The following is a 27,504-nucleotide window of genomic DNA, read 5'->3' as shown; positions in this document are numbered from 1 at the left end:
CTCCATTGATTTGGCAAAGACTGTTTTTGCCTCACCCTGAAAATCCCCTGAGACTCTGTCCCACCCAACTTACTTACAAGCACACCAAAACTGTTAACTGTGACTTTTCCATATGAATGGCTGGTCTTGGCTCATGTTTCACAACTTCCCAAACCCTAAACAAACAACAGCCAGCCTCAGTAAGTCCCTAGATCCCATACCTCTTGCTAAGTTGCCCCAGGCATGGCAATAGCAGCAGCCAGTCTAAATTCACAGCTTGATTTCACCTGGGAATCTCCAAGCCCAGCACAAGTTGCAGCCATCTCAGATTGCTTTACAGGTCAGACAGGGTGGTCTCAGACAGCACATAGATGGGGGCTGACCTTGGTCCATACCACCTCAGAAACCCCAGAGCCTGTGTACCCAGTGGACAGCTACAGACTATGTCAGAACACCACCACCCCGCCTCTGCACAATTGATCCTCCACAGAGGGCAGAGGTTGGTGGACAGTGGTCACAGCCAATTCTTGTAGCTGACTGGCCTCGGTAAATCTCTCCTGTTAACCTGCCAATAGCAATCAATGCTCAATTACAAGAGGACAGTGTATGCAGTCCATACAGAGGGCACACCTCAAGCACCCATCTTGGGTGATAGGGGAGACTGTGCCACTGGACCTACTACATTAGCCAATACTACCAAGACAGGGAGTTTTTTCTAATACACAGAAACAAACACAGGAAGGCTGCCAAAATGAGGAGACAAAGAAACATGGCCCAAATGAAAGAACAGATCAAAACTCCAAAAAAGCACTAAACAAAATACAGCTAAGCAATCTATCAGATGCTGAGTTAAAAAAAAAATGGTTATAAGGATGCTCAAGGAACTTAGTGAGGACCTCAACAGCATATAAAAGATCAAGTCAGAAATGAAGGATACACTAATTGAAATAAAGAACAATTTACAAGGAAGCAACAGTAGAGTAGATGATGCCAAGAATCAAATCAATGATTTGTAACATAAGGAAGCAAAAAACCACCAACCACAAAAACAGAAAAAAAAGAGTCCAAAAATACAAGAATAGTGTAAGCAGCTTCTAGGATAGTTTCAAGAGGTCCAACATTCTCATTATAGGGGTGCAGAAGAAGAAGAGAAAGGTCAAGAAATTGGAAATTTATTTGAAAAAATAATGAAAACTTTCCTAATTTAGTGAAGGAAATAGACACGTAAGTCCAGGAAGCACGGAGATTCCCTGGATGCAAAGATGGACACAAAGAAGCCCACTCCAAAACACATTGTAATTAAAATGCCAGTGGTTAAAGATAGAGACAGAACTTTACAAGCAGCAAGAAATAAGCAGTTAGTTACCTATAGGGGCATTCCCATAAGACTGTCAGCTGATTTCTCAAAAGAAACTTTGCAGGATAGATGTGACTGGCAAGAAATATTCAAAGTCATGAAAAGCAGGGACCTACAGCCAAGATTGCACTACCCAGTGAAGCTATCATTTAGAATTGAATGGCAGATAAAGAGCTTCCCAGACAAGAAAAAACTAAAGGAGCTCATCATCACCAAACCATACTATATGAAATGTTAAAGGGACTTATTTAAGAAGAAGATGAAAACTATGAACAATAAAATGGCAAAAATGCATATCTATCAGTAATTAATAAAAAACTAAGCAAAAAATAACAGAGACAGAATCATGAATACAGGGAGTATTTTGATCATTGCCAGATGAGACAGGGAGGTGGGGGAGTGGATGAAGAACTGAGGGGATTAAGAAGTACAAACAGGTAGTCAGAGAATAGCCACAGGAGGTAAAGTACAGTATAGGAAATGGAGTAGCAAAAAAGCTTATATGCGTGACCCATGAACTTGAACTATTGTGGGGGAATTGCCTGAGGAAGTGGGGGTTGCTGGGTGGGGGGGGGGCAAAAGAAAATATTTGGGACAACTGTAATAGCATAATCAATAAAATATAATTTTAAAACAACAAAAACATAGAGTGATTCATATATCCATGCTTTGCAGACGGCAATCCAAAGAGACAGCTTCCAAGGGATGCCTCAAAGGCTGTCTTCATTTCATACAACCAGAAAAGGAAAAGAATAGGGAGGAATGTCTGTGGGAGGTTTTATGGGCCAGACATGAAAGTGGTGGACATATTTTTCACTCACATTCTATTGACTGGAACTAAGAAAAGGGGACATACTAAAGTGTTAGGGAAACTGGCTATATGCTAGGAAGAAGAGGAGAATGTTAGTTTTGGTAAGCATAAAACAGTCTTCACTACAACATTCATGAAATCTTCATTTTGCTCTAGAGCCCAGCATGTTTCTACTGTCTCATTCTCTGCTCTCCAGGATGACTTGACAGCCTTAAATTCATATTTTAAGATGGATGATTTTTAAAATTATATGATTGTACTCAAGAGAAAAGAATAAAATTGAGTTGGCTTCAATGATTTTAAGTGCCATGATGTACAACAAAAGAAACTTGTTCTAATTTGCAAAGAAAGGCTAAATCATGCATACTTTTGTTACAAATATAAAGAAGCTGAAAATGTTCAAAAGAACATTCAACATAATCAGTCACTAAACTAGACTATTCCATAAAGTAATGGACTTCTTTTTATCGAATGGAATGAAGAAAAACTTTAATATCCATTTACCATTGGTGCTAAGAGATGTACTACTCATCAACAGATGACAGGAGAGAGTTTGGACCACATGACATATTCATTCCTCATGTAGCAGATAAAATTTTGAGATTCAGAGTTTCCTTGAATCTGTTGCCCTTTCCCCACTCCCACCACCATTTAGGTATCAGTATAGCTTTATCTATGCACTGCACTGCCCTTAAGAGCACACTCCAAACAAATTAAGCCAACTGAAATACAAAATATATTCATTAGAAACATAGCAAAGATAATGCTCTTGAAAACTATCACTTTAATAAACAGCAAATGCCACAGACTTCATTTTAAGGCTATTCTAGTTGCTTATGCCAATACCTCTGGAGGCATCCCTGACTCCTGTCTCCTTCTCATATACCATAACCCCATGGACTGCTATTATCAGCTCTACCTTCAAAGTATGTGTGCATACCTGTAAGATAAATCAACATGTATTCTGCAATGTGATTTTCTTAGCATTTCTACTGAAACAATCTTGTCTATGCTGACATTATCTTGTGCCTGGAGAAAATAGCCTACTAGTAGCCTATTGCAATAGCCTACTAATTGATTCTGTTGCTTCTACTCTTACCTTCCTTCAGTAGAATTACAACATAAAGAATACCTGACATTGTGAGTCCACTGCTCAGCTTCCTTTAATACCTTCCCATGTCATTCATAGTAAAAGCCAAAGTCTTTATAATGGTTTATGCTGTTTAAGTCATACTTTTCTTCCCTGATCACTCTCCAGTCACACTGGCTTCTTGCTGCTCTTCGAACACAGTATTATGTTCCTAAATCAGTGCATTGAAATCTCGTATTTCTCTGCCTGGAATATATTCTTCCCAGATATCTATTGGCTTACTCTCTCACTGCAGTGTCACCTTTCCTGGTCTTCTCTATCCATTCTATCTAAAATAATAAACTTTCCTTTGACACATGCAAACCACCTTTTCCTGCTTTATTTTTTCACATAATACTTATCACTATCTAGCATACTTATTTATTAACTGCATATCTTAACAGAATGTAAGCTAGTAAGATTTTTGTGCCTATATATACTTGCTGATTAAATGAATAGAAGGAAACACTAAATTTTTGTTTAATTATGATCATTCAATTCAGGTCAAGTACCATAAATTTCCACAGACCTTATTTTAGGTATTTATTTAGTTTATGTCTCCCTCTTCCAATAGAATATAAACTCCGTAAGGGCTGAAATCTTGTATATTTTGTTTATATTTATGGTTCTTGAGCCTAGAACAGTGCTTGACAAATAGTAGTTTCCAAACACTAATTAATGAGTGAATAAATAAAAAGATGAATGTGACTAGGTTGAACTTCATTTTGAAATCTGGTCTTTGTGAGGCTGAATCAAGTCTATTCAATATTTGCTTCCTCAATTTTGAAGTTAAAAGTGTATCTGAAGGGCTTTCACAATTATTTTAATAGATTTTAAAAGTGCTTTGAAAAATAACTGAAGATTAGGTCAAATGATACCTGCTTTGGCTATTGAAATATGTGACAAATGGTACATGTGAGCAGATGCTTTAAATGTGATTGTTTAGTTCAGCTTGGCCCTCAGTCATGAGAATGGTATTTCCAACTTACAGGTTATTCTTTCAGCCTTGATACTAGGCAGAGGTACAGCCAACCTACAGCCTACATGTCACATGACTAAGAGATAAATCCCATGATTTGAAAACTGCTAAGATTTAAGTGTTGCCTGTGACACAGAATAACCCAGTGAAAGATGACTGGTACATCTCTTTGGACTATTTCACCAAAAGATTAAAACTAACCTGAATAAGAATAGCAGCCTTTTCCTTCTTCTCTTGGATATTCACAGCATTTTCTCTTTTTTCTTTCTTTAAAATAGTTTCATGTTTGATGCAGGAATTTGGGTGGTATTTCAGGAGTCTTGTTGAAGCAATATGTAGTTTTGTAGAAAAAAGATACTGTCTACGCACAATGTAACCACGCCAGCATGCCTGGATTGCCGTAGCTGCCACACTAGTATGAAGAGAAAAGAAAATATTTCTCATTCCTGAAAATACACAGTTGTAGATAAGGCTCTCATAAGCTATATTTGTAAACCTGGACTACAAAAAGTATTATTTAAAAAGAAGACATCATCTTTTGTTTATTGTCAGAGCAGTAAAGACACTAGGTAAACTTTGTAAATTTTGCTATGAATTTAATTCACACATTCAATCACCAATTTATTTTTTCATCTTTTGAACAAAAATTAGAGAGTTTTAATGTAGTATATATGATAGGTATTTTGGTAAAGAAAAGAGCCTGGAAAAATACCTGCGCTGTATAACTGGTAAAGAATGAGAAACTTTTAAGATAACATATATAGCCTCAGATAGCATCTTATATATTTCTCACCAGATAAATACAAATTTTACTAACTGAAATTGTGAATTTTTTCTAAAGCTGACCCATACTAAGTGCTTGAATTCCTTAGCCCAATATCATCAAAATTTCCCAAGGTGAGAAAAATGTAGATGAGGGATATCTTCTTCAGTGACACTAACACAAGGACAACTTTCACTGCAATGAAAAGTGAAGGAAGATAAAAAAAAGGGTAGTTTACAGCTTCCTGAACATAGGGTGCTCTCCATGTTGAGAAAAACAACTCCTATTATTTCCTCCTCATCATCACCATCTTTTTTTTTTTTAGCAAAAATCATCATAACAAAAATGTCCTAAGTACCCATCAGTAAATGAATGGATCAAAAAACTGTGGTACATTTACACAACATAATACTACACAGAAGAGAGAAAGAAGGAACTCCTACCCTTCGTGACAGCATGGATGGAACAAGGGAGCATTATGCTGTGAAATAAGCCAGGCAGTGAAAGACAAATACTATATGATCTCACCTATAAGTGGAACCTAATCAACAAAACAAACAAGCAAGCAAAATAGAACCAGAGACGTGGAAATAAAGAACAAACTGACAGTGACTGGAAGGGGAGGGGGAGGAGGGTAACAAGGGAAAGAAGAGGAAGGGTCGTAGGGAATATGTATGAAGGACCCATGGACAAAGACAACAGGTAAGGGAGGACTGAATGTGGGAGGCTGGGGTGGGTAGGGCAGGGGAGAGTAATGGGGTGAAAATGGGGACAGCTGTAATTGAAGAACAACAAAAAAATTAATACATTTAAAATATGTCCTTAGCATTAGAACACATGTAAATCACTTAGGAAATACCTATTCAACTGACAGTGAATCTTCCTGAATTACTTAATGGCAAAGTTCAGTAAGTGGGTATACATTTTCCTTTACCTTTATTCTTTAGGTCTTTGGTCTGTCAATATTTTTAGTTATTCATCCTTCCTTATTATCATCATTTTATGTATCATGAATTAAGAAGTTCTAAATATTGTCTATGTGTGTTGGGAGTTAATGGGGTTCAGGACATGTGTGGATGGCACAAAAAACATAACCATGAAGAAACTTCATTTCTTTAATATGATCTTTTCTCCTTTCCTTCCTTTGATTCAAACTGCCTCATCCAGCACCTTGACTCACCAGCCTCCCTCTCCCTTGCATGACCACTCCCTTAATCATTAAGCCCTCAAGACAATGAGATTCTAGTCAGCATTAAAAAATCTTAGTGGGTTTGGCTGGGGTCAGGGGGAGTGATGAGAAGAAAATGTAGACAACTGTAATTGAACAACAATAAAGTAATTTATTTAAAAAAAAAAACAATCTCCCTGGCTGGCGTAGCTCAGTGAATTGAGCGCAGGCTGTGAACCAAAGCATCGCAGGTTCGATTCCCAGTCAGGGCACATGCCTGGGTTGCAGGCCACGACCCCCAGCAACTGCACATTGATGTTTCTCTCTCTCTCTCTTTCTCCCTGCCTTCCCTCTCTAAAAATAAATAAATAAAATCTTTAAAAAAATTAAAAAATAAAATAAAATAAACAATCTTAGGAAACAAAAGCTTGTTGTCTATCAGCCACAGAGACAGATTTTCCATCAAACTAGAGATAACATCCAGGCCTCACTTGTATTTCACCTCCAGGCCCAGAAAAGCCATGGCTGACATCAGGACCAGGATGAACTGATCAACCATCCCCTATCCTAGCACCAACCAATCTGTAGAGACTATGACCTGACCATGACCCTAACTCCCTTAGTCACCATGATTAATGATTTTCCCATTGTATAACCCATTCTCTAGAAGCCATAGGGGAGCCAGGTCTCTGAACATTGATTCACCTGTGGAGCAAGGGCCAATCCTAAAAATAAACTCTTACTTTCTTTGCTGCAAATTCCTGTTCCTGTGCTACTGGGCTTTGATGCACTCAGGCAAACAGACCCCTTTAGTCCAGTAACAAAAATAATCTTCCTTTCACACTCTTAAGTTCTTCTAGCTGTGCTAATAATCAAATAGGAGAAAATATCCAAGTTACTATAATGTGTATTTGGTGGAGCCATAAGATATGAGGCCAAAAAGGCATTGGGCAGTTGAAGTTTCTATGCCATCCTGGAGCTAAGGATAAAGGGAGGAGGATGTGGTTTGGGACTTAAAGGGCAGGGAAACAGTTCTCATAGAAATGAAAAGCAAATGTTTGCTAAATAAATGTTTGCTGGGCCATCCTTAACAATGGGGCACAGAGAGGACTTTGAATGAATGAGCCTTGATAGGCTCTTCTCTATCACATGTTAGTTTATATTAAACTTTAAACTCTGAGTGAATTCCAGGGGTGTTTTTGGAGGGTCCCCTCTAATATACTTAATGAAGTATTCCCCTTGATATTTTAAGTACCCACCTGGCACCACACTTGGTTATTATAATATTATTGACTATAATTCCTATACTGTACTTTACGTCCCCATGACTATTTTGTAATTACTGATCTGTACTTCTCAATTCCATCACCTTTTTTACCCAATTGCCCACCTCCCTGGTCTCTGGCAGCTACCAGTCTTCTCTTTGTAAGCATGAGTCTGTTTCTGTTTTGTTTGTTTGTCTATATTGTTCTTTAGATTCCACTTATAATTGAAATCATACTTGTCTTTCTCTGACTTATAGACTAATGTAGTATATCATTTCTCCTTAAAAATTCATTTTAATTATTTAAAGATTAAGGGGGTAGAAAAATAATTTTATGTTTACTCATTTTAAATGAAAAACTAGTCAATTAAATCAGAACCTGCCATAATTCAATAAAATTAATATGTACTTAATTATTAGTGCATATTATAGAACATAACTGAACAATAAAAAATAAAGCTATCAAAAACATAGTAAATAAATATAATAATGACTTCAATCTTTAACAAATGATTATTATTTTGGTATTATTTATTATTATTTGGTAACATTAACTAATATTACCTATAAAAATAAAAAAATATACAACTGTAAAAGAAAAATGATCTATAAATCTTACATTTTTTCATAATGTTCAATATTTGGGTGATTCTTCAGCATGTAATTTGTCACTGCTGTTTCCATGAATGAGATTCTTTTGGTGGGGACAGCACTTGATGTGCTGTCTTCTTTCTTCTGGTCTACTATTTTTTCTTGATTTCTTCTTTCTGTATCTTCACATAAGGGGTTGGCTAATAGGAAATGACTAGAGCCAGAGTCCACCCATTTTTCAGAAATATCTGGTGAGTCCAGGTTATGTTTGGTTGCACAGGAGGGAAGGGCTCTGTTTTGCAGTGTGCTATCACCATCTGCAGGAGCCACATGATTTTGCTGGGCTTCTGATTCACCTCTCTTGGTTATACTTACATCCCCATGTTCATGCACATATCGGTATTCATTACTGAGTTTCATTACTTTTTTAAAATAATGACAGAGATTTTCTGCAACATCCAACGTGAAAATGTTTCTGAAAAATAATGAGAACAACTAATAATAAGAATATATCAACAAATATTAAAACGAATATAGGTTTTGAAATTTTCCCTGTGTGGCCTGACATGAACATTAAACTTTAACATAACATTCATTAAAAACTTATTTCTGGTTGTTTAGATAAAAATTGATATCATGTCTAATAAAATTTGAAAATATTTGTTTAGTTAATATAGATCTGTCAATCCAGACAAAATGTCTGGAAGTTTTAGAACCATTTTTATTTTAGGTATTTTTGGTACAAATGAATGAGAAAAATCCATGCTTTTACTACCATAAACATAAGAAATCATGGCTGCCTAAATTTGGAGAAGTTATTTATGAAACAAAGTTAAAAGTACTTTCTACACTGACACTTGCCATGCAAAATATTTGTATTGGACTTTTAAACAAAGAACTTATATTATGGGAAAGTTTATATTCCCATTTTTCCCTGGAAAAAGATATCCATTCCAAAGAAAATTCAAATGCTTTAAGACATAAATGGTTGAGATTCTCTTGAACAATTGTTGGATTTTTATCTTATCGAGGTAATAGTTTGTGTAATTAATCAAACTTCCAGTTTGCCAGATAATGGCTTTTCATAAAAAATATACAGGACTTTGCACTTGTATGGGCCTTATTCTTGGCTATATTTTATCTTCCTTTATTTTTGTTTTTTAATTTAATTTTATTTACTTCAGATAATATATTTTATGACTATATTTAATATGTAGCCACAAGCTGCCTTAAATTTATTCTGAAACATTTTAGGATAGAAGTAACCATATATAAAAATTTTATCCATACCATACAAAATGAAAGTTATATGTCCTAAGATATAGAAATAATTAGGTATTACTGTTAGTCTAGGCTCCTCTAATATTTTCTTTATTTTTAAATTAAAAAAAAATTGTTTTAGAGAGAATGGAAGGAAGGAAGAAAGAGAGGGAGAAAAACATCGATATGAAAGAGAAACATCAATCAGTTGCCTCTTACAGGCATCCTGAATGGGGACCAGACCTGCAGCCCAGGTATGTGCCCTGAACAGAAATCAAACTTGTGACCTTTTGTTTTGAAGAATGATGCCTGACCAACTGAGCCATACCAGTCAGGGGATCAGAGCCATATATTACAAATAAATAACATATTTACTATATTATATTTAAAATATAAATATACATATATTTAAGAGTTTATTTTTTTTAGAGAGAGCAGAAGGGAGGGAGAAAGAGAGGAAGAGAAATATCAATGTGTGGTTGTCTCTTGTGGGCCCCGCAACTAAGGACCTGGCCTACAACCCAGGCATGTGCCCTGACTGGGAATCGAACTGGTGACCCTTTGCTTCTCAGGTCTACACTCAATCGACTGAGCCACACCAACCAGCGTGGAGCCCAAATATTTTTGATATTTTGTATTTCATTAATTTTTAGCTAATAAATCAGAAAAGTTCAGTTCAACATCAGAATATCAAATGTTTATGGATAGGTGTTAAGTTTACCACAATTTGTGATCAAAGATATAAAATACAGTTTATTTTCCATGAGGAATGTCAAGGGTCACCTTTACATAAAAAAATTGTACATTACCCTACATATACAAGAAGATATAAGTTTAGATTTGTGCAGAGATATATCTAAATAATTTTAGTATTTGTTAAAAATAAATATTAGTTATCCATAAAAATTGGGACTAATTTTAAAGCTGTTAAGTTTGTTTTTAACATGAATAAACTATATTTTAAAACACTTAAATAGAAAAATCACTCATATAGATGAGTATGTATGAAAGTACAGAGAGCAATATTTCAAGAATATAATTCAGTAATTAAGATATTTGGAAGCCCATATTATTGTGCGAGTCATAAGGGAGCCTCATAATAAGTGAAATATGAAATCCTTTTTCATATGTTTTCTGGATCAATGCAAATTAGAAAAAAATTATAGAAAGATCAATTGTAATTCATTCATAATAACGTATGCAAAATTTGGGATAAGGAATGGGAAGTTCTCTTTTATTTGATATTTGATTGGGATTTTCCCCTCAGCTTCTGTCTCCTGAATATGTGCATGTGTGAACTCCTTTTCTCCACTATGATTCCATAATAGCTTAATTTAGAAGTATAAAATATGTACAGTAAACCTTGTATACAAATGTTATCTGTGTTATCAAACTTGCCTTTCTCTGTTGCAACTATTTATCTAATTTTCTCTTATGTTAATCTTATTGTGTGTCTTATGTACAATAATTTTTAAAAAATGTTTGATTAATTGAATGAATGTTTGAATATTATCTTAAAATTATTCTCATAATTTAATATTTTAGATTTTAAATTATGTTCAAAATAAATATTTCAAATAATAAAAAGATGATGCCAGAATTTTGAAGGAACAATATCCCTAAAACATACCATTCTAATACAAAAAATATGACTGCATTAATCAGAATATTTTAATCATGTGTACAAAATGTATTATATCTATTAATTATGACAAGCTGAAGATAATAGTCTTACCCTTTTCCAGTAATGTAGCTTTCAATTAGTAAGTTGAATTCTCTAATCTGGGACTGACAAAGTACCAGGAAATGTCCTAATTCTGGTTGACAGTGTTCTTCAATGTTGCTTTCTGAACAAGAGGTTAGCATTTCACCATTGAGGATTCTTAGAGCAGGTAAACTTTTAAGCAAAGATTCCCTATTGAAAACATTTTAAAAAATCTTGTAAAGGAGAATTTATATCTGAAATAACCATATACCTATTCCTTAAACAATATAAGCACAGAGTATATCTTGAAAATTGTCAATTTTTTATAGAGAAATGATACTCTTAAATTTGCTTTAAAATATTATGGTTTCATGTCACATAAAAAATAGCTTTTAAAGTCCTTTACACTTAACTGTTGTCTTCTAAAGCACAAATGGGAAATTCAAGAAGTTGGAAACTGGCTGGGAATAAATAAAAGTCTGTACCATGAAAATAATAATATTAGATACAGTCTTTTAAAAAGAAGATAATTAAAATAATCTTAAAGTTGTTGGGGTTTTTTTGAGAAATATAGGTGAATTTAATGAAAATTTAATGAAAATAGGGCTAAAATAAGAGGGGTAAGGATTACCCTGTTTTTCATGATCTGGAAAATCTAAAATTATGTTATTTATTCTTGAAATTGCTAAGGATTATAATAATAAAAATCTTCAAGATATGAGCATAAGTCTGTATGAACTTAAAAGAATAGTGCTGTGAAAATCCAGGTCAGACAGCAAGAACTATCCAGCAAGCCCAGTGGTTCAGAAGTGCCTTTCACACGGGAGTTTAGGCCTCTCTCACAAGGCTACTACTGGTGGTCACAGGGAAAAATGGACATGCTGCATAAGTACAACTTCTTAGTTAAAAACTAACTGTTTTCATAAGGAAAAATACAGAACCCTGCCAAATGGAATCAAAAAAGGCTAAATAAATGGAAAGATTTCCCATGAAATTAGGTTCACATATAAGAAGATGCAATATTGTCAAGAAGTCAGTTCTTCCTAACTTGATCTAAATATTCAGCACAATCACAATTAAAATACCTGCAAAAAAGTTAGAAAATATCAACAAACTGATTCTAAAGTTTACACAGGCAAGAAACCCCAAATAGCTAACTTAATATTGAAGGAAAATAACAAAGTTTGTAGACTAACACTACCTGACTTCAAGATTTACTATCAAGCTACAGTAATCAAGAGAGCATAGTAGTATTGGAAAAAGAATAAACAAATAGATGAATGGAACAACAGAGACAGCTCAGAAATAGACTCATGTAAATATAGTCAAGTCATCTTTGATAAAGAAGTAAGTGAATGCAATAGAGAAAACATCAATGGACCTCAACTGTATGACCACATGCAAAAATAAAAACTAAAAAGGGAATCTAGGCACAGACCTAAACGCTTCACAAAAATGAACAATGAGGATCACAAACTGAAAAGTAAAATGCAAAATACCAAATAAGAAAAAATCTAGATGACCTTGGCTATGGAACGGTTTTTTAGATACAACACCAAAGACACAATTTATGAAAAAAATAATTAATAAGCCAAATTTCATTAAACATAAATATGTATGCTCTGAGAAATATAGTCATGAGACTATGATAAGCCATATCTGATAAGACATCCAAAATATACAAAAAAATCTTAAAATTCACCAATAAGAAACTATCCCAATTTTAAAAATGAGCCAAAGATCTTAAGAGACTTCACTAAAGAAGATTTACATGATGACAAATAAGTATATGAAAGATGTTCAATATCATGTCATTAGGAAATTGTAAATTAAAACAATGAGATACAACTACCTAACTGTTAGAAAGTCCAAATTCCAAAACATATAACACTACATGTGGGTGAGGATGTGGAGAAATGTAAGACCTCGTTTGTCAATTTTCTTTAAGTGCTAGTGGAAATGCAAAATGTTACAGCCACTTTGGAAGACAGTTTGGTGGTTTCTTATAAAATGAAACATACTTTTACCATTTGATCCAGCATGCAGGCTCTTTTGTATTTACCAAATGAATTGAAAACTTATGTCTGCACAAAAACTTACACACAGTTGCTTATAGCAGCTTTATTTGTGTTTACCCAAAGTTGAAAGCAACAGAGATGTCCTTCACTAGGTGAATAAGTAGACTTTGATATGTCCATATTAAAAATAAATGAGCTACTTGAGCCATGAACAGACATGGAGGAACCTTAAATGCCTATCACTAAGTGAAAGAAGCCAATCTGAGAAGACCACGTATTGTATGACTCCCAAACATGGTGCATTCTGGAAAAAAACAAAACTGTGGATATAAAATGATTAATGGTCATCAGGGGTTAAGGTAGAGGGAGGAATAAATAGGACAGAGGATTTTAAAGCCAGTAAAACTATTTCATATAATACTACATATTGGATATATGTCATTACCCGTTTTTCAGACCCATACAGTAAAACGTCAAGAATAAACCCTAACATATACTACGGAATTTGGGTGATAATGATGTGTCAGCATAGGTCATTAATTGTAAAAGGTGCACCACTTTGAGCTCCAGAGCAACCTACAGAAACATAAGGCCTCATTTGTCAAAGGCGTTGGCTTGGCCTATCCTCCCACTGCAGGGCAGCACCATGAGACTGCAGCAGAGGCTGGCCTCAAGTTTTGCCCCTCAGAACAGGACCACCAGACTCAAGCGCACGAGCCTCCCTTGGCCTCCCTGTGTCCAGCCCCCTGTCCTCTGTGTCTGTGAGGTTTAAAAATAACACTTCCATGTCCAGAGAGGGGGAAAAAGTGTACCACTTTGGAGTGTGATGTTGACTGGGGGTTTGGGGGTTGTGCGTGTGTGGAGACGGGAGTATGTAGGAAGTCTTTGTACTTTCTGCTCAATTTTGCTATTAAAATTGCCCTAAAATTAAATTTATTGATTGGAAAACAAAACAGAACAGTTCCTAAAAACTAAAGGAAGATGGCAAAGGTATCATTACTAAAATACTAAGGTTTGAAAAGGAAAACTCCAGTGACAGCTCTAATATCAGTTGTTCTTTGTGCCTAAATGTATAGTCAGAATTGATATGCCCATTTATTCAAAGACAGTTGTAAAATATATCTTTAATTTTTTTAATTAAGGAAGTGGACCTGAATGGTGTGACTCGGTTGGTTGAAGCATCATCCTATTAACCAAAAGGTCATAGGTTTGATTCTAGGTCAGGGCACATGCCTAGGTTGCAGGTTCGGTCCCAGTCAGGGCACATATGAGAAGCAACTGATCAATGTGTCTCTCTTATATTGTTGTTTCTCTCCTTGTCTCTCTCCCTCCCTTCCCTTCCCTTCAAAGTCAATAAGCATGTCCTCAGGTGAGGATAAAAATACAATAACAAAAAATGAAATTAAGGAAGTGGTCCATTAAAGCAAAAATGCCTGGGGCCAACCAATGTCATAATGCATCCCCATATGTAGTTACAATCCTGGTAGACCTGCTAGTAATAAAAGTGATCACAGGAGAGGTACAATTACATCTCCCTTCATAAAAACCAAAAAGAGGAACACTACACATTTTTATTTTATGGGGATACAAATGATTAACCCCCTACTCCTCTCCACCTCCCCAGAAAAAACATGTCTTTTTTTCCTTACTGATATTTAAATAAAGATAGAGAGAAAATAATAAGGTTTGGTTCTTTAGAGTAATTATTAGATGTTTTATAATATTAAAGAGCAAATAAAAACCTTAATGCTTTGCTAACAAAATGAGCTAATTAAGAAAACTTGGGTCCATATATTTTATTTATTTATTTATAGAGAGGGGAAGGGATGGAGGAAAGAGAGGGAGAGAAACATCACTGTGAGAGCAAAAAATTGGTTGCCTCTGGTACATGCCCCAACCAGGGACCAAACCCCCAACCCAGACATCTGCTCTAACCAGGAATCCAACTGGTGATCTTTTGCTTTGTGGGACAACACCCAACCAACTAAGCCACACCTGTCAGGGCTATTTTGTTCTTTCTCAGTAGGCTGGTAGTTATCAATGTTTGCCCAAAACTACCACATTTACTACAAAGGATGAAATAAATAGCACATACTGTATCTGGCTGGATTCATTTTAAGATGTGGTTCAAAAGCAGAATGCTAAATTAGAATACTAGCTACTCATCACAGGTTATGAGGTAATCAAAGGTATTTATCACAGATGTACAATACTAAATATAACATGAAATCTTTTACTGAGGCTCTCCTTGAAGCAAGGAAAGATTACTCCCTGAAAATGAGGTTGATAATAATCAAAATATAATGGTGAGATTAACTATCCCTATTACATGCTATCAAATTATTTATTATATTACTAAAAGAGACACATTGTATTTTAAATATTTATCAGGTTTTCATCAGGTCATGACTATAGCCTTGGCTGGTGTGGCTGAGTTGGCTGGAGGATTGTCCTGTAAATCAAGAGATCATGGGTTCAATTCCCAGTCAGGGCAGATGTCTAAGTGGCAGGTATGGTCCCCAGTAGGGGTGAGAAAGGAGCATAGGAGAGGTGATCAATGTTTCTCCCCCTCTCTTTCTCCCTGCCTTCCCCTCTCTCTAAAATCAATAAGTAGGTTCTCAGATGAGGATAACAATAAATAAATACATTTTTAAAAAGGTATGAGTATAATGTAAAAATAACTTATTTAGTTGTAATTATAAAATGCCAGGTATGAAATAATAATGTTTGTGAGATGTGACAATAAAGGGTATTGAAAAACTGTATTGTTCAACCAACTTACAAAAAAAGATGCTCTAATGCTATTACTGTTCCTGTTTCTTTAGTTCAAATTTCCTAAATTATAGAAGAGTAATATAAGGCTTCAATAACTTGACAGAAATAGTCCTTGAAAATAACAACTGTTCTAATTATTTCATTGGCCAAAAGATTCATTCAGTTTTTCTGTAAGATGGTTCTAGTAGTGCTTAGTTACTTTTAACTTTATTCGAAATAATTATGTTAGATTGTATTGTGACAGCTGTCATATCAGTATGCACCTAAAAAAAAAAACTTATCAAAATGGGTGAATTTTTGTGTATTTTTAATGTTGAAAATGAAAGGAAATAAGAAACCTTTTTAGCCTATTATGCTTTATTATTTCAAAAAAGGTGAAAACACAACTGAAATAGAAAAAGAGATCTGTTCAGTATATGGAGAAAGTGTTGTGACTGATCAAATGTGTCAAAAGTGGTTCGCAATGTTTCGTGCTAGAGATTTCTTGCTGGATGGTGCTCCACAGTTGGGCAGACCAGGTGAAGTTGAGAGCAATCTCATCAAGACATTAATTGAGAACAATCAATGTTCTACCATGTGGGAGAGATGGCCAACATATTCAAAATAACCAAATCAATATAGTTATTAGTGAAAATGAAAAATGTGTCTTCTATTTTACAAAAAAATAAATAAATAAAGACGTTTCGGCTAACTCAATGCTTGTGTACCAAACAAATTTCTGTCTTGGTCTCCAGAGAGGCCCCGAGGAGCAGAGGGAATGAGGTATGCCAATGACAGTCTTTGAAAAGGTATAGCCTGTAAGGAAAATTAATAAACCAGGTTTTCTTATATAACCTGGATTACTCAGGAGTTAAGTAAAGCTGACCTTTTCTTCCTACTGTATAATCATTTCTGCTTAAACAAAAAGAATAAGCTCTTAGACACACAAAACTTTTTCACCAGGATCCTGGACCCTCAGTGGCAGTGCAAATGCAGTACCACTGATGAGACCCTCTTGAGCAGCTACATTTTAGGCCTCATTTTGGCTAAATGAGGAGGTGTCAACTAAAGACAGCCAACACATACACTGCTAACATGAGAACCACAAGAACCATATTATGTCTGTTCTTTATCTTAATCACTCTAATTCCATTGGAAAGAGAATTCAAGGCTAGATTCCATTGTGTGCCTCCAACCCTGTAGGGAGTGTTTCTGAAAACATTGTCCTTGAACTGCTGCACCAGTGGTGCCTGGGACACTTTCTAAAATGCAGAATCTTCAGTTATACCAGTTACGTATTGGTGGGTCCAAGAGAATCTCTATTTTAAAAATATAACCCTTTTAATGGATCTTATAGAATAACAACCATTGTATTAGGAAGAAGATAGATTACAACACCTTATGCTAAAATCAGAGATGCTCAGGTTAAACTTAAAAAAAAACTCTGAAATTTTAATCATTTAAAAATTGTCTCTAATTTCAAAAAAAAAAAGAAAAAGAAAGCTTTCATGGAAAATTGTAACAAAACATATATATACACACACATATATATAACATGTGTGTGTGTGTGTGTAAATGATGTTAGAAGAATTTGCCAAAATAAAAGATATTGTGTGAATGGACAGGTGCATTCTAATGATGTGTTCACTGATTAACATTGCCTTTGTTTTTATATAAATGGTATGAAAGTTTCTTAGAAAAGTCTTTCTGCGACAACTGAAACTAGAGAGTATGTTTCAAATATACAGAAGAAACCAGCTTTCTATTTAGAGAAAAGTGAGACAAAATAAGAGCCATTTTAATCAAATAATCTAATATAATACTAGAGGAAAAAGTATAAGAACTTGCTTTATCAGATTAATGGACAGATCACTATTTTACCCCAAACATATTTTATTTTAACAAAACAAGTTTTTATGCCTCCCCAAAACAAAATAATTAAAAATAAATAAATTCAAAAGTACTAGTAGATATTAGGTTTGTTTCTAGGTGTAGCAGCTGGCATTATGTGGAAGTTATTCTGATGTTAACTAACACTTAATCATCAAGAGACAAAATGATAATTTTATCATCAAATTCATCAACAGCGCTTGAATTTTTACCTTTGGAATATTTGATGTTACATTTATCATCTTTACATTAAAAAGTTCCCAAACGGTTTATTTTAGTAAAAATACTTTAAAGTTCTTTTGGATGTAAAAATTTAGTTTGCTTGAGAACTTCACAAGTGTGACCATATCTTGAAATTTGTGATTTATATAATAATTATCTAGAATGGAGTTAGTGTTTTATTTAAAAATATTTTTCTTTAATTTCTTTAAAGGAACAGTTCTCAGATCTCTATAAGGTAGTAGTATAGGGATTGGCTTTAATTAAGTTCAAATGCAGTCTTATAAGACTCTATGATGAATATATTAGAAAGTGCTGTAACAAGTTGATTCATGTTGGAAATGAAGTATAAGAATACTAAGTATCTCAACATTAATTTTTCCAGCTGGGTTCCTGCTAGTCAAGGGCTGAATCAATACTTCATTTAGTAAAAACTTCCTGGTGAATATTCTGTCACTTAAGAAGCTCTATTAATCATTAAAGAATGAAAAACATTCCCAAAGGAGATTCCAAACTGAGTCTGTGGTTTAAGTTTTAAAAAGAGAAATTTTTTTTAGTACATCAGTTTTGTTCATGTTATCACTGGCTAGACATGAAAGTAAAAAGCCAATTGGGAAAATCTACAACTAATCCCTTTGTTGGTATCATGGGGTTATGTAAAGTTCACCGGAACTGCACGGTTAAAGTTTGAGTTGATCCTTTCATGAACTAATCCATATTTTACAGATTATAAAATATAAAAAATCCTTTAGGTAAATGAATGCCTTCTTAAAATTATGAAAACTGTATTAGACAAACTAATCTAAATAAAATTTGACTGGTAATATTTTCAAGTAGGTATTTACTCTAGTCCAGAAAAGTTCATTTAAATATGTAGAAATTATAATAGCTAAATTATGCATATATTGATTATATAAATGCTATCTATTTTATTTCCATACTATTTCTAATTGGATATTTTCTTCAAGAATGTAAAGTATATATAGTTAAGTATAAAATGTGAATATCTATATATATTTAATAGATTTATATAAATATATTTATCACAAGCATATTTTATTCAACAAGATAAATGTTCATGCTCTAGAAAAATGAAAATAAATAAATAAATGTAAAGATGATTCGGCACAGTTTTGTTCCTGGTTACAGCTGGTAAGATGACACCTCTTTGGATGAAAACTAACACTGGACCAGCAAGAGAATTCATGTCTTATTTGCCCAGCACCTAATAGGAAATCCATTGCCCCTTTCACTTAGTGTAGTAAGAGCTGGCTCTGAATAATGGGCACATCTACCTATTTTTATTTCTTATCATAGATTTGGCCTATATAGATACTTTGAAAAGTAAAGATACCTATCTAAAACAGCCCACCAGGTATTTCCATTATAAATAATATATCCCCTGCCAAGCAGAGTCTTTGGACATTATCACTCTCTTCCTTTTGGAGATTTCACTCTAAGATCTGTATCCTAGAAATAAGAACCCAAAACTCAGGGATTAGTGCTTTCAATCCCAATGTCAGAGTAGCACAGCCCCAGAACTTGAGCTGGTGCATCTGGATGGGACCCTAGCCTGTTTCTGTTCCACGAGGGGCATCCATCCAGTTAGGGAGCGAGAATTCCAGAAACATATTTAAGTGGCTTTTTCACATATACACACAGATTTTTTAAGTAATTAAAATTTCTGATCCCCTTAGGACCTGACATTAACTGATATAGTTGATATTTCCTATAGTAATTTGTTCTATGATCAAATTTTCAGGAAACTTGGAGAATCTGATAAACACTATAGTTCCCTAGGAATCAGAGGGCTCCAGTTTTAGAACTCCTGATATTAATAACTATAGAAAATCAACAATTGTAAAATTTTTAGTCACCGAAATAAAACTAAATAAATTCAATAAGAACTCCAACAGATGAAAATAAAGCATGTGCTTTTTCCCATCTTACAAGATGGCAGGTGAAAAAACTGAGAAGCCAGATACTAAGAAGAAGAAACCTGAAGCCAAGAAGGCTGATGCTGGTGGCAAGGCTAAGAAGGGTAACCTCAAGGCCAAGAAGTCTAAGAAGAGGAAGCCCCACTGCAGCCGAAACCCTGTCCTAGTCAGAGGAATTGGCAGATATTCTGGTCAGCTATGTATTCCTGAAAGGCCATGCACAAGAGGAAGTATTTCTCAGCTAAATTCAGGATTGAAAAGAAAAAAGAGAAAGTTATGGCTACTGTCACTAATCCATTGGTGGCAAGAAGGATGGTGATACCCAAGTGGTTAAACTTTGCAAAATGCCTGGATACTATCCTACTGAAGATGTGCCTCAAAAGCTGTTGAGTCATGGCAAGAAACCCTTCAGTCAATATGTGAGAAAACTGTGGGCCAGCATCTCTCCTGGGACCATTCTGATCATCCTCATTGGGTGCCACAGAGACAAGAGGGTGGTTTTCCTGAAGCATCTGAGCAGTGGCTTGCTACTTGAAAGTGGACCTCTGGCCCTTAACCGAGTTCCTCTGCATAGAACACACCAGAAATTTGTCATCACCACCTCCACCAAAATTTATACAGTGGTGTGAAAATCCCCAAGCATCTCACTGATTATTTGATGTTTACTTCCTCAAGAAGAAGAAGCTGCACAAGCCCAGACACCAGGAAAGGGAGATCTTTGAGACCAAGAAAGAGGAATATGAGATTACAGAACACTGCAAGGTTGGTCAGAAAGCCATGGACTCCCAAATTCTGCCAAAAATCAAAGTTGCTCCCCGGCTCTAGGGCTACCTCCATGCTGTGTTTGCTCTCACAAATGGGATTTATCCTCACAAAATGAAGCTCTAAATTTCCTTCAAAACCCTAATTAAATAATTGATCTGTTGAAAAACATACATTTTTAAAGCTTTAACAAATTATATTGTAATTAAATGTGATGATGGATGCCTTTAACAAATAATTTTGAGGTGCCTAGATGGCATACAGTAATATATATATAAATAAAATCTGTCTGGAAAAAGTCCAGCCATTATCCATATAATGAGAACAGTTTGTACCACATCGATGTAATCTGTCAGCCAAGGAGAGTGGACTGCAATGCTCATGCGTGAACAATGACAACTTCACTGTACTAGTCAGTGGGTGTGGTAGATGCCATTGAGGGAACATGTGTACTGTGTGGCCATAGCACTCAAAATGAGTGAGTGAGTAGAGCAACGAATCTGCATCAAATTTTGCATTAAGCTTGAACATTCCTCCACAGAAACTATTCCAATGATTCAGAAGGCCAGAGCTATAGGCAACTGGTGACTGGCAGCTTCATCATGAAAATGCACCTGCTTGTGCATCACATCTTATGCAAAGTTTTTTGGCAAAACATCAAATCACTCAGGTGACTCAGACCTCTATAGCCCAGATTTAGCGCCCTGTGACTTCTGACTTTTCCCAAAACTAAAATCACCTTTGAAGGAGAAGAAATTTTAGAAAATTTTATATTTATAATAGATTTATACCAATATTTAAATCTAGCTCCTATCCTAAAAGGATCTGTACAATAATCTGGGACCAGTTCTACTTACTTTGCCATTTTTGATCTGGGACACATTTTAATAACATTTTTTGGCTACCTTTCCCTAATCTCATCACTTGACTGCTGAAAACAATCTTCCCCAAACACTATTTTCCTTTGTACATAGCTATTCAAATTTTCTTTACAGTTCTTTAAAAATAATGGCTAACATTTATCAAGTGTGCAATATCCTAGGCAATCCTGTAAAATGCTTTCATGCAGTAACATGTTTAGTTCTCACAAGGACTGTTAGTGTACTCTGATACTCATGTTCTTCTCAATTTCCCAGGCTCTTTTACAGTTAGTCTGGCCATGTGACTAGTTACAGCTCATAGAATATGAGAGCAGTGATCACTGCCACTTTTGAAGGCGTTTTTTATTAAATGTCAGTTTTCGGGCCCAGCTCATGTAGCTCAGTAGATTTGACGGTGGGCCCGTGAGGCCCGTGAACTAAAGAGTCACTGGCTGGAGTCCCAGTCTAGAGCACATGCCGGGGTTGCAGGTCAGGTCCCCAGTAAGGGGCACGTGAGAGGCAACCACACATTGATGTTTCTCTTCCTCTCTTTCTCCTTCTCTTCCTCTCTCTCTAAAAATAAATAAATAAAATCTTTTTAAAAAATAAATTAAAAAAAGAAATTGATTTAAAAAACTCCCCTCAAAAATTAAGGAAATTTTTTTAAGTAAATAAATAAATGTCAATTTTCCCTGTGGTCTTTTTCCCTCTCACCCACCACAATCTACTGCTCAAAAAAAGAGTTTTACTTTTATGTTACATGACAAGAGCCACAAAATAAAAGAAGCCTGAGTTTCTGAGTCTGCTTAGATTAGACAGGACAAACTCACATCAGATATAGTGTAAAGAAAAAATAAACTTCTATCATATTAAACTACATAGATTTTTGGTTTTTGTTGTATAGCATAACCTAATGAGCACACCCCATGAGGTAGGAACTATTATACCCATTTTATAGATGAAGAAACTAAGATATAGCAAGGTTAAGTAACTTGTGCAAGACAAACAGGAAGTGAGGGAACTTGAGATGTACCTGGGCAGTTTATTTACAAGGTCTATATCTGTATCTCCTATGCTATGTAGTATGTAGTCCCTCTCCAGGACAATGGGATAAGGGAGACTTTCTATTCTATCATACAGGGCCCTTAACAACCTGGTTGTAATTCATCATGTGGAACAATAGAGCACAGGGTTTACATTCCAGGTTTCAGAACTCAAATCCCTTCCCTGACACTTACATTGTAAGTGCACATTATCACAATATACCTAAGCTTCAGTAAATACCTCTGTGAAATGAGAATGATAATTACAGAACTCAACTCACAGTTGCTGAGAAATTAAGTAATATGGATAGGTACTTAGCTCACTCTATGCCACACTGTTTAAATGGTAGTACTTGATTTCTTACATCTTTCCAATGGCATTCCTCAGTATACCAACTCTGCACCTGAAGAGACCGGCCTTCTAACAGAGCCTGGCCTCACATTTCACAGTCCCTTCACTTCTTGGATGTTTCTTCCAACACAAGTGTTTGTTTTCTTTTAGCTTAATTGTAAATTTTATCAAACTTAAGAGGTTTAACTCAAAGTTTGCCTCTTCAGGGAAGGCAGTTTTTCCTAGCTGCACTAAATTAAGAAGGTATTTCCAAGTTTCTAAAGCATATCCTTGCCTACAGTGATGATCTTGCCTACTACAACACTGGGCACTGAAATCCAGGAGTCAAGAGCACAGACTCTGGAATCACACTGCAATGAATTCAAATCCTGGATCTTCCATTTGCTACTTGTGTGAATTGGGGCAAGCTATTTAGCCTTTCTGTGACTCCTTAACTGTAAAATAGGGTTACCAGTTAATTATTTAATTAGGCATATTATAAGAATGAAATGAGAACAGTGCTGGCACAAAGTAAATGCTATACGAGTGTTTGGTATTATTATTAGCTTTCATGGTTATCATTTTTGGCTATCCCAAACAAGATTATAAAAATTACTTGAAATTTGGGGCTACACTGAATTTCTTTTTTAACATCCAACAGGTTAGGACAATGGCTACATACAGTAGGCATACCCTAGATACTTGGAGATTGAAAACCTGTGTATAGTCTGGTTACCCTGGAAACAGAAAATGGTAGGTTTTTGTGTGCTTTCAGGAATTGTTTTAAAATTTGTATATTATCCCATTAAATTCTCACAAGTACCCCATAAGATGGGTACTATAATTATCATCATTTTACCAATGAGGATTCAGAGACATAGGAAAGTTAAGATACTTGCCCAGAATCACACAGTCTGGGGCAGGATTAGAACATAATTGTATAACAACACAGTGATTTCCAAAATTTAGTATGTACTGAATCACACAAAGTCTTCTTAAAACACAGTCTGGGCATCATCCCCTAGTTTCTGATTAAGCGGGTCTGGACAGTGTCTGAGGTTTTGCATTGCTAATAGGTTTCCGGGTGATGATAAAGTTGCTGGTCTGGGGATTCACCTTAGAGAATCACCGCACTGTGTTAGGCTCTTTCCTCTGTGCTACTCAGTGTAAATTGCACTTGGAAACATGTTTCTGAAGTAGAAGTTGACAAGTTCTGTTCTAAAACATGTGGCTACATAACAGATTTTCCTAAAAAAAGTGGTGTAACATTAGAAATTTCTGTGAAAACTGAGCTTTAAAGAAAAAAAAAGACTTTCTGGCAAAGGCAATAACTCTACTATGATACACAAGTTATCAAGAGCAGCAAAGTACACAGGTGTTTGACTTGGTGTAAAAATGTCATTTTCTTAACCAAAGACCAATTCACAGACACAGGAAACCAATACAGGGGTCAGCAAAGGTGGTTTACAGTTATGAGTACACAAAATAGTTTATCCTTATATTATTATTTATTAATTATTATACTATCTACTTGTGCTCCAACTGTAAATCTACTTTTGCCCACTGCTATATATCTGGAAAGAGTGTGTTAGAGGCTTGCAGTGAACTCAGATGAGGGGGGATCAGAGACCACTGCCTAGTCTCTCTTATCTTGTTATGCAGGTAAATTAAATCAGACACAAAAATGTTAAACATAGTCAGATCATTGATTCCTCAGTAAAATATCTCATATTCCTTCTGAATTCTTCAGAACCGGGATCTTCCTGACTACAGCCACACATCATAGGGAAACCAGGTCAAGGCAGAGAGTCAGCTGCTTCTGCCCTAAAATGAGACGCCATAACAACCCTTTTCTAAAGCTTCCATTCAAAAAAATTGTATTTTCACTACCTGATCAAACTGATAAGACTTTATGACATGATCCAAACTCTGAGAATCTTGAAACAGATTTTTCTACCTGAATTTTGGTAAATATTTACCTTTCCCTACACAGACCTAGTGCCAACCTACCTTGCTATATTAGGTACAATCCCTATTTTTAGCTTTATTATGCCCTGATGACCTGGTAAGATACAGATGTCAAATAGTATATAATAAATCATGTTAAGCCATTTAACAAATGTGTGCTTCTGGACATTAAAAGAAACAAGAATTTAGGCCAAAATCATCACCAGAAAATTCCAAAGCAGACATATGGCAAGTTTTTCAGTATTCTGGGACACAATTCACCTGGACCTTGGTAAATGAGTAATGATCCAAGGACATGAAAGAGAAAACCATGTAAGAACAAGGGAAACACCAGTGGAAAGCAAAAGGCAGAAAAATTACAAGAACCTACATAAGACTAAACCTACAATTCCAATCAGTCAAAGTGGAAAGAACACGTATAAGAGGAGGTATCAGAGAGAACATTCAGAAAGTCAGCACAATTGGGTGCGGCGCAATTAGCACCAGTCTAATGATTGCCTTCAGAACCCAAAAACAAGCCTTGAAAATATTTTACTAATTCCAAGTAATTTAGCTGCTGCATGTCAAAAACATAATACAAGAGGGAAACAAAATAACCCAGAATTTATTTATAAAAAATTGTATATTTATTCTTACATTTTTAAACTTGTCACTCTCCATTTGATGCAATATACTATCGAGACATTTTCTGCACTGCTCAAATCAGTTTTTGAACTCATTGATTTTGATGCCTTTTAGTATTTCTACCAGTTTTTGTTTTGCCTCTTCCACATTTGTGAAATGTATCCCTTTTGTGGACTTTTTTCATCCAGGGAAACAAAAAAAAAAAAGTCAGGGTGAAATCAGGTGAGTAGTGAGGGTGGAGAACAGGAGTCATGCCATGTTGAGTCAAAAACTGATGAACACTCAGCACAGTGTGGGCAAGTGTGCTGGTAAATTACCCATCATGAAATGGGCAAATTCACTGAAAGAGTCTTCAAAAAATTCACTGAAGCTGAACACACCCTCTCACAACAACGCCAGCTGGTACACTGATACATATTGGTTCCTAGAACACACACTAGTGGGGGAAGCCTGTATTACAAGGGACCCACCCTGCCCTGCAAAAGGTAATTCTGGCTTTTTTTGGATCTCCCTGTCTTGCAACCTGTCAAGGCCGGGCAGGTTCACTTGGGATTTGGGCAGACGGAAGAAAATTCACGGAGCCATGAGGATGTCTGGCATGCCTTTATTCATGGGTGCGCAATCCATGCATGCCACAAGCTGCGTGTGGCACCAGCAGGGAGTCCCAACTCCCTTATATACTAAATGCACATGAAGCTGGCAGGGTGCCAAGATATTGTATAACAGAGAGTGATTCTGCACATGCGGGCCCACTCAAGGTTATGGGAATGCTGCTTATCGGGCCAGTAAAGGAGCCTGACTGATTTCACTTCTTTTACACTCCCTCTAGATTGCATTTAAAATAAAATAAATAAAAAGTTAACAAATCAACAATATAAAATTTAAAATGTCTGAAATATAATCAAAATTGATCAGTCATGCAAAAAGCAGGAAAATATGACCCAATCAGAAAAAAATAATCAGTAAATATCAAATTCAAAGTGAAAAAGACGATGGAACTAGCAGACAAGAATGTTAAAAGAACATTATAAATATTCTGTATATGTTCATGATGATCCCGGAAAACATGAGAATGATCAGGAGAGAAACCACAAATGTTTAAAAAAAACACATAAAAGATACTTCTAGAAGTGAAAAACACAATATCTGAAATTTGAACTGAAAAAGAGTCTGGATGAAAATAATTATAGAGTAGATACATAAGAAAAATATCAGAAAACTTGAAGACAAAGCAAACACTATTAATAATGAAATATAAGCAGAAAAAAGTATAATAAATGTTAGAACAGAGCAATAGCAACTTCTGGGATATATCAACTTGTATAACATTGGTGAAATTAAAGTCCTGGTAATAGGACTGGAATGAGACAGAAAATATTTGAAAAAGTCATGGCCCAAAATTTCTAGATTTTATGGAAATTATTGATCCATAAGTTCCAAGAGGTTTAATTAATTTTTTTAAAGATTTTGTTTATTTATTTTTAGGGAGGGAAGGAAGGGAGATAGAGATAGAGATAGAGATAGAGAGAGAGAGAGAGAGAGAGAGAAACATCAATGTGCGGTTGCTGGGGGTTATGGCCTGCAACCCAGGAATGTACCCTGGCTGGGAATCAAACCTGGGACACTTTGGTTCCCAGCCCACACTCAATCCACTGAGCTACGCCAGCCAGGTTAATTAATTCTAAACAGAGTAAATCTACATTAAATCACACTAAAGCACATCACTGTCAAACTGCTGAAAACAAATGATAAGGATAAAATCTCAAATGTATTCAGAGACAGGGGAATGAAGACAAGAATGTCAGCTGACTTTAGTTCAAAAACATGAATGCCTAAAATACACTGGAAAGGCATTTTTAAAGAACTGAAAGAGGGAACCAACTGCAAAGGCCAATGAGGCAATTCTCTGGGATGATAAAAATGTTCAATATCTTCTGGTGGATTTTATACAGTATTTATATTCATAAATAAAATTTTGAAGTTGATTACATGTATACCATCTTTTAAAAAGTTGATTATATAAAAATAAAAGTTGCTAATCAATTTGGGGAAATAGCATTAGCATAATAGGAGAGATTCATATTAGAAAAAC

At 35.3% G+C, this 27,504-nt stretch overlaps 1 protein-coding gene and 1 pseudogene across 1 annotated transcript in view; one reads left to right on the top strand and one right to left on the bottom strand.

Annotated features, from left to right (window-relative positions):
- LRRIQ1 (leucine rich repeats and IQ motif containing 1) overlaps positions 1–27,504 on the bottom strand; it is a 192,638-nt gene that overhangs the window by 92,921 nt on the left and 72,213 nt on the right. Inside the window, exons 14-16 of the mRNA XM_045830587.1 lie at positions 11,037–11,216; positions 8,070–8,516; positions 4,457–4,667 (exon numbers count right to left, since the gene is read on the bottom strand). Coding sequence (XP_045686543.1) covers positions 4,457–4,667; positions 8,070–8,516; positions 11,037–11,216 — 838 coding nt within the window. The remainder of the gene's footprint in view (positions 1–4,456; positions 4,668–8,069; positions 8,517–11,036; positions 11,217–27,504) is intronic.
- Positions 19,841–20,712, top strand: LOC123813520 (annotated as a pseudogene).

This window comes from Phyllostomus hastatus, unplaced genomic scaffold (assembly GCF_019186645.2).
Source record: "Phyllostomus hastatus isolate PE091 unplaced genomic scaffold, TTU_PhHast_1.1 phas_contig_152, whole genome shotgun sequence".
Classification (NCBI taxonomy): Eukaryota; Metazoa; Chordata; class Mammalia; order Chiroptera; family Phyllostomidae; genus Phyllostomus; species Phyllostomus hastatus.
The sequence above is the reverse complement of the archived record's forward strand: the minus strand, read 5'-3'. Positions and strand labels throughout refer to the sequence as shown.